At 46.2% G+C, this 8,435-nt stretch overlaps 1 protein-coding gene across 3 annotated transcripts; it reads left to right on the forward strand.

Annotated features, from left to right (window-relative positions):
* The first annotated feature begins 5,262 nt into the window (after positions 1 to 5,262).
* Positions 5,263 to 7,953, forward strand: LOC311142423 (uncharacterized protein). 3 transcript variants are annotated; one of them, XM_084178069.1, is made up of 3 exons: positions 5,263 to 6,257; positions 6,368 to 6,727; positions 6,947 to 7,953. In XM_084178069.1, the coding sequence occupies exons 1-3, from the start codon at positions 5,654 to 5,656 to the stop codon at positions 7,525 to 7,527; spliced, it is 1,545 nt and encodes a 514-aa protein (XP_084034195.1). In that variant the 5' UTR covers positions 5,263 to 5,653; the 3' UTR covers positions 7,528 to 7,953. The 3 variants fall into 3 exon arrangements, with proteins under 3 accessions (XP_084034195.1, XP_084034193.1, XP_084034194.1); XM_084178067.1 differs by having other exon boundaries at positions 5,299 to 6,257; positions 6,950 to 7,889; XM_084178068.1 differs by having other exon boundaries at positions 5,299 to 6,257; positions 7,007 to 7,889.
* The last annotated feature ends 482 nt before the right edge of the window (positions 7,954 to 8,435 follow it).

Here is an 8,435-nt window from a genome sequence, read left to right on the forward strand (position 1 = left end):
GGGCCGTCCTTCGTCACAAGGCGAGCGCCGATCTCCACCGCAGTGAGGGGCCGGTGTACGCACCCGGAGATCGAGTCTGGCTCTCTACCAGGAACCTGCCCCTCCGCCTGCCCTGCCGGAAGCTGGGTCGGCGGTTTGTGGGGCCCTTTAAAGTCCTGAGAAGATTGAACGAGGTGTGTTATAGGTTACATCTACCTGTTGAGTATAAGAATATTAACCCCTCGTTCCATGTGTCTCTTCTCAGGCCGGTGGTAGCTGGTCCACTCCAGGACAATGAGATAGGGGAGACTCCTCCGCCCCCACTGGACATCGAGGGGGCTCCGGCGTACACCGTTCGGTCCATCTTGGACTCTAGACGCCGGATGGGGGGTCTCCAGTATCTCGTGGAGTGGGAGGGGTATGGCCCGGAGGAGCGGTGCTGGGTGCCGCGGAGGGACATCCTAGACCCATCTCTCCTGTCGGAGTTCCACCGGGACCATCCCGCGCGCCCTGCTCCGCGTCCTCCTGGTCGTCCCCGAGGCCGGGGTCGGCGCACGGCTGGAGCCGCGCGTCAAGGGGGGGGTACTGTCACGGTTTCGGCCGAGGCTGCTCCTCCTCCTGGTTCGGGCAGGCTTCGGCGGTCGTCGTCCCCGGAGTACTAGCTGCCACCGATCTATGTTTCATGTTCGTTTGGTTTTGTCTGGATGTTGTACACCTGTGTCTTGTTAGTCCTCGTTAGTGTCCTATTTAGTTCTCGTTGTGTGTGCTTGTCGTTGTGTGTGATTGCGCTTCTGTTTCGTGTTTGGAGCTACTTTTTCCCTCCAGTGTTTTGGAGAGGTTATGTTGCACATGTTTGTGCGCCGTTTGTTTTGTCGCCTGTGTGCGCCGTGTATTCGCCTTCGGGCTTATTGTGCTTCCGTCTTTGATATATATTGCACTAAAGCCTTTGGACTGAGCCTCTGCGTCCTGCGCATGATTCATACACCACACCCACCTTCAGCACGCCTTGACAGGTAGTATGCATAGTAATAATGGACTGTATTTACACAACATGGCCAAAAGTATGTGGACAACCCTTCAAATTAGTGGATTCGGCAATATCAGCCATACCTGTTGCTGACATAATGAAATTGAGCACACAGCAATTCAATCTCCATAGACAAACATTGGCAGTAGAATGGCCTGTACTGAAGAGCTCAGTGACTTTCAGCGTGGCATCGTCATAGGATGCCATCTTTCCAACAAGTCAGTTCGTCCTGCTAGAGCTAAATTTCTGCCCTGCTAGAGCTGCCCCGGTCAAATGTAAGTGCTGTTATTGTGAAGTGGAAACGTCTAGGAGCAATAACGGCTCAGCAATGAAGTGGTAGGCCACATAAGCTCACAGAACGGGACCTGCGTGTGCTGAATCGTGTAGCGCGTAAAAATCGTCTGTCCTCGGTTGCAATACTCACTACCAAGTTCCAAACTGCCTCTGGAAACAACGTCAGCACAAGAACTGTTCGTTGGGGGCTTCATGAAATGGGTTTCCATGGCAGAGCAGCCGCACACAAGCCTAAGATCACCATGTGCAATGCCAAGCGTCGGCTGGAGTGGTGTAAAGCTCGCCATCATTGGCCTCTGGAGCATTGGAAACGCGTTCTCTGGAGTGATGAATCACGCTTCACCATCTGGCAGTCCGACGGACGCCAGGAGAACGCTACCTGCCCCAATGCATAGTGCCAACTGTAAGGTTTGGTGGAGGATAAATAATAGTCTGGGGTTGTTTTTCATGGTTCAGTCTAGGCCCCTTAGTTCCAGTGAAGGGAAATCTTAAAGCTACCGCATACAAATACATTCTAGACGGTTCTGTGCTTCCAACTTTGTGGCAACACTTTGGGGAAGGCCCTTCCCTGTTTCAGCATGACAATGCCTTCGTTCACAAAGCGAGGTCCATACAGAAATGGTTTGTTGAGATCGGTGTGGAAGAACTTGACTGGCCTGCACAGAGCCCTGACCTCAACTCCATCGAACACCTTTGGGATGAATTGGAACGACGACTGCGAACCAGGCCTAATCGCTCAAGATCAGTGCCCGACCTCACTAATGCTCGTGGCTGAATGGAAGAAAGTCCCCTCAGCAATGTTCCAACATCTATTGGAAAGCCTTCCCAGAAGAGTGGAGGCTGTTATAGCAGCAAACGGGGGACCAACTCCATATGAATACCCATGATTTTGGAATGAGATGTTCGACGCGCAGGTGTCCGCATACTTTTGGTCATGTAGTGAATTAACTGGGTAGTGGAATCAATAGTATAATAGAACAGCAGCATTGACTGTGTGTGTGTGTGTAAGTTTGTGTGTAAGGGTTGGATGTGTGGGTAGTCAGTGCAAATAATTTCTAAGGTGCAGATAGTCTCTCCGGTGCAAATAGTCTGTGCAGGTCTGTTCAGAGAGACAGCTAGGTTTAGCTTTTCAGCAGCCTGATGGCCTGGTGGTAGAAGCTGTCTCTGAGCCTTTTGATCCGCGACCCGATACTCCGATACTGCTTGCCAGATGGTAACAGAGTGAACAGTCCGTGTCTTCTGGTTGAAGACAGTGCAGTTGCCGTACCAGGCAGTGATGCAGTCGGTCAAAATGCTCTCGATTGTGCAGTTGTATAACTGTTTTAGGATCCGAGGGCCCATGCCAAATTTCTTCAGGCGCCTGAGATTGAAGGCGCTGCTGTGCCTTCTTCACCACGCTGGTGGTGTGATTGGACCATGTCAGGTTCTCTGTGATGTGCACGCCGAGGAACTTGAAGCTTTGACCCTCTCCACTGCAACCCTGTCGATGACAATAAGGGCGTGCTCCTCCCCCTGTTTCCTGTAGTCCACAATCAGCACCTTGGTTTTGCTGACCTAGAGGGAGAGGCTGTTTCCCCGGTACTACTGTGCCAGGGCTCTAACATCCTCGCTGTAGGCTCTCTTGTCGCTGTCGAGGATCAGGCCCACCACCGTTGTGTCGTCGACAAACTTAATGATGGTGTTGGAGTCATGCGTGGCCATGCAGTCGTGGGTGTACATGAGAGGACTGAGCACACACCCCTGGTGGGCCACCGTGTTGAGGGTCAGCGTGGCGGAGGTGTTGTTGCCTACCTTCACCACCTGCCATCTCAACAGACTCGACAGACCAGACTGTGGCTTGGGAAGTCAATGGGAGAAGTGAAAAATGTATCCTAAATTGTACATTTTCTCAAAATCTAAAGGCACAATCTAGATTTGAGCCAATGTCTTAAAGGAATATTCCACCCCAAAACTATCTTTTGGTATTTGTTTCATTAGGGTGGAGTTTTCCTTTAAGTAGCTGAACATATTATTATTACAACCAGGTGAAAAAGTGACAAACCGACACATTTGAATTTCCATCAAAAACAACTTCATATCGAAGGAGTGCCTTTGATTTGACGGCCTGCACATGCGCAGTTCGGTGCAACACAACCATTAGACCCGATGACATCTTTCTGTGCATGAGCTTAGCTAGCATGTTGCCATGACATCGCCTACAAGCATGTTCAGGGATTTCCATACCAAACGTTTAACCCCTTTTTCGTGATATCCAATTGGTAGTTACAGTCTTGTCCCATCGCTGCAACTCCCGTACGTCCTCCAAAACACGACCCTGCCAAGCCGCACTGCTTCTTGACACACTGCTTGCTGAACCCGGAAGCCAGCCGCACCAATGTGTCGGAGGAAACACAGTACAACTGGCGACCGAAGTCAGTGTCCATGCGCCCGGCCCACCACAAGGAGTCGCTAGAGCACGATGGGACAAGGATATCCCCTAACCCAGACGACGCTGGGCCAATAGTGCGCCTCATGGGTCTCCCGGTCGCGGCCGGCTGCGACACAGCCTGGGATCGAACCCTGGTCTGTAGTGCTGCCTGAAGCACTGCGATGCAGTGCCTTAGACCGCTGCGCCACTCGGGATGCCATGTTCAGGGATTTCCATTGGAAAAACAGTTTCTGGACCTCTTCATCTATTGGCTCTTTGACCACCACCGTGGTCAGCTCTAAATGACCTGTGTTGTTGTGTGGCTGCAGGTGGGGGGCCTGTTGACTCTTTGGAATTCCCCTTTCTCCTTAAAGCTGGAATCTGTAATGGTGAAACTTCCACGTCCATTTGTGATATTACAAAAACAAAGAAGTTACCGCAAACAACGAACACTGTTTTTTTCTCTCTGACAATCATTGCACACACGATAGAACAGTAGCATATGTACAACATCTTTTTTTACCTTGATGCGCCCCAGCTCTCCTTCATCAACAAAACAAAAACAATAAAAAGGCCTTGGTGCGGACAGTGCCTACTGCAGATTCCATGTTTAAAGGGAAATTTCAAAAATGTTCTACTTCTTATTCATCATATCCAGCACCACCCCATCAACATATGTGAAAATTGCACACTTCTATGTTTTGTAGTAAAAAAGATAGAGGAAGATACATGTTTCCAATGACATCGGTGTGCATTGTGTGATTTTAACCAATTATGAGTAGGCATTGCCTACTAATTGTCTACTAATTGGTTGATGACGTCATTGGAAACACATCTTCCTCTATCTTTTTTATTGCAAAACATAGAAACGCGGCATTTTCAAATATGTTGACGTTGGGGTGGTGCAGGAGATGACGAAAATGTCCTTTAAGATTTGTAAAATTATTTGCAATCACTAAAATACTTGATAACATTACTGCAAGCTGTAAGGAAATGTGCAAGAAAACGCAAAGGTAGATAATGACAACAACATCCTTAGGCCTACTTGCAGCAACAACAAATACATAAATTGCTCATCATCCTCATCATCTATCAATCAATCATACAGTCAATAATAGCATTTTGTCTAACAAAGGCATAAGAAACACCGCCTATTTTATCATAGCTGTACGTAAAAAGATAATTCCTACGCCCTTTAAAAGGGCATTAATTCCTCATTTGTTTACCTCTTTCCCCATAATGATCACACTAACAATGGTGTACTCACTAATCGCCAATAGTAATAATTTCAAGGAGGGAAGGATGCATTGTGCAAACACGTATTCGAACAGGGCCATTTAATGTGAAATAGATGGCCAAGTAAGACTCAGCCCAGAGTTTAACATTGCGTTGCTTTTCACACGACTTGATTAAAACATAACATTCAACGTTTATACTCTAAATTTTGAGTTTCTATTAAACGTATTGTAGTTACATGATCTATCATACATCCTCTAGAAAGTTATTGCTGGTGTAGGCTACAATTTGAAGGTACAGATACCGGTTGGCCCTAACCGCAAACAGGAAGAAGAAACGTCCGTTTAGAGTCGAGGAAAGGTACGAAATGGAAAGCATGCAACAATTATTTAAATTTACCTTGAAATTATAGTTTTACATTATTTTGTGACTAAGTGTTAGGTACAGACTAAATTCTTTACTCGCTAGGTAATTAAAGTGAACAAGCAAAGGGACAGGGTTTAGTCCGAGGCAAGGGGAGGGAGTGATTATCTTTCACCAAAACAATATTGAGCACACTCACTGCCAGATGCACACAGCCAGCCAGGTGTTTAACATGCATGCCTAGCTATGTAACTAGCCAAGCTAACTCACTTAAATACTAGTTATCTTGTTTACATGGTTTGAAAACATCTCTGGACATCAGTATTTTTCATAACTCATGACTTTGGATGTCAGAATTTGACGAGGGTAACAAAAAAATGTCGGCAAACGTGAGTCCTCCAAACACTGCTTTAGTAGCGGAATTATCATTCTCGTTTCAGGATGAATTGACTTCTACTATTCAAAATGCATTAGGAGTAGCTGTGGAGATAGCGGTGGTTGAGATTACAAAACTAGTCGGCCAAGTGTTGAGGGACGTGCGGGATCAAATGCACGAGACGCTGCTGGACAATAAGTCCCTTAAGTTTCGCTTGCAAGCAGCCGAACTTCAATTATGTGCAGCGCGAGGAGAGGAACATCAAGTACAATCAATAATAGGGGAAAAAGCCAGCACCAATAGTAGAATCCAACAGGTTCATCAGCAGCTGAATTCTCTAAACGTCTCACAAAATACAATCAAATCAGGATGCGAAGGAGAGCACAGAGTTCATGAATCCAATCAGTCTCTTAGTTCAACAAATGTTGAGGATAGGTATGGAGAATTTGAATCAGAAGTTGTTGATAACCCTGCATTTCTTAACGAATCGTTTTGTGAGATCCGTGAGGATGGTCGGGTCTGCACTCAAGATATTAAACCAGATTTATTGACTTTAAATCATGAAGATGAAGCTGGTAAGTTGGGACTGTCACTCACTGCTGTTCATTCACATTTAACATGTTTTGTAACTTATTGTTTCAGCAAAGCTATGATGCATGTTCTCCATATCAATATTTATTCGCAGGGACTAAAGAAGAGGTTCTCTCAAACATGTACTCAGACAACCATGAAGATTTTAACCGAGCATGCACAGAGCCAACCACAGGAAATGATACATCAAGAACCCATGCTGACGGCCAGCCCTTCCCTGAAGGTACCATGAAGGATGCAGATGTGAAGTGTCTGGTTGAGGTGAAGGTGGAGTCTGCAGACCTGGGATGCAGTAGGAACTCTGGTCCCCATACTGGAGGAGGAGAAGAGTATTACTGTCCAGACGATCTCTCCTTTGCTCAAACCAGGCTGCTGGAGGATTGGAGGCCAGAGGCACTGCAGCTCCCACTCAGTGATCCAGACTCATTCACCCCCTCCACCAGCCACTCTCTATGTAAGTCCTGCAATAAGGACCGCTTTCCTGCACACAAATTAAGCCTAGTCCTGGACTAAAAAAGCAATTTCAATAGAGAATGTTTAGTCCCGGATTAGCCTTAAGCTGTGTCTGGGAAACCAGCCCAAGGAGTTCTGTAGTAAATTGGTTTTGATCTCATGTCAGTGATGATGATAGTATTGCAAGTGTTAATACATTTTCTCTTCTTTGACTTTGTAGCAGACTCCCCCACCTTCACCCCAAACATACCAGACTTTGACATCCTATCGTCATCTTCAGCTACAGGTCTCCATGCAGGTTTTGGTAAGCAGCAGCAGTACCCACCCAGAGAGAATGCTGGGGCTTCCACCTCTCACTCACACCAGATGTACAGCCCTCAGACAGGTGAAGTGAAGAATGTGGCTGCAGCACAGCATATCTGCAAGATCTGTGGAGAGAAGTTCCATTTGTCTGAGGAGCTGCGGCGACATCGTAGTCTTATACACCCAAAGGATATGAACAAGCTCCCCAAGCGCAACCTCTACCCCCCTGGGCGGAGCCCATACCACTGCTCCCTGTGTGGTCGAGACTTCAACCGCATGGAGCACCTGAAGATCCATCAGCGTATTCATACTGGAGAGAGGCCTTATGCCTGCACCGTGTGCAATGCACGCTTCCGTCACTCTTGGGCTCTCACGAGACACTTCCGTATTCACACAGGAGAGAAGCCCTACACCTGCAGCCAGTGTGGGAAGACTTTCCGAAACTGTGGGGGGCTGCGCTTTCACCAACGCACTCACTCAATGGGAGGGGTCGGCTGATAAGGCCTTCATGATAGACTGTAATGGATGGAAAGACCGGGAGCAAGAAAAGCACTGGGGATATGTACAGAGAGAGGGAAACATTTAGTAAGCTGTTATGTATTACAGCTTACTGTAAATGTTAAAATACATTTATCCTGTCTTTTACTGGAAGGAACATAAATAATTGGGGTAAAGGGGGCAGAACTTTGAGTGGAGCACAGTTGTTAGTGCGGTTCATTCAAGGTGAGGTGAGATGGATCATTGATGATGTAGACAGATGTAGGGCTTGAAATATCCTGTTAAATGACAATCTATTCCCAGACACATGAAATCAACTGGCGTTGTACTATGGCCTCGCTTATTTTACTGTAATGAAGGAGTTCCAAGGAGCTTGAAATGTTTATGTATTAAAACTTCACAAAACAGATTTTGTATCCTTTGTCTAAAACAGATTTTGTATCCTTTGTCTTTATTATCTCATGCTAGATGTATTCTGTCATAAATCAGATTTCAATACAGAAATATGATTTTTGAACATTTCTTAATGTACACCATTGGCTAAGCTATGTAATAACATGGTCAAGAGGAGCATTACTGCCACCTACTGTACTGATCTGGGAGTTCCTCAATGATTCAGCTTTAGTTGATCTAAATGCCTCAGCATGTATATGGCAAAGGTCTTAATCTATTAAGGTCAGGAGAATTAAAGGATCCAGCTATACCACCACCAGTGAAGGCTCCTCAGAGGAGGAAGGGGATTTTTACAGTAAAAATTGTAAAACATTAAAAAAGTTATTTATTTTTGATAAAACTACTAAATATATTCATATGTCACCAAATAATTGATAAAAACACACTTTTTTGCAATGAAGGTCTACAGTTGTCTCAACAGCACTCTTTAGGGTAGCACCATGGTATAGCCGGAG

This window comes from Coregonus lavaretus (assembly GCF_964263955.1).
Source record: "Coregonus lavaretus genome assembly, chromosome: 15".
NCBI lineage: Eukaryota > Metazoa > Chordata > Actinopteri > Salmoniformes > Salmonidae > Coregonus > Coregonus lavaretus.

What these genes read in the sequence shown, in the direction of transcription:
- LOC311142423 (XM_084178069.1), top strand. Translation starts at nt 5,654, where the DNA reads ATGTCAGAATTTGACGAGGGTAACAAAAAAATGTCGGCAAACGTGAGT. An exon ending in AAATCATGAAGATGAAGCTG is followed by an intron (nt 6,258 to 6,367) that starts GTAAGTTGGGAC and finishes ATTTATTCGCAG; the next exon opens with GGACTAAAGAAGAGGTTCTC. An exon ending in CTCCACCAGCCACTCTCTAT is followed by an intron (nt 6,728 to 6,946) that starts GTAAGTCCTGCA and finishes TTGACTTTGTAG; the next exon opens with CAGACTCCCCCACCTTCACC.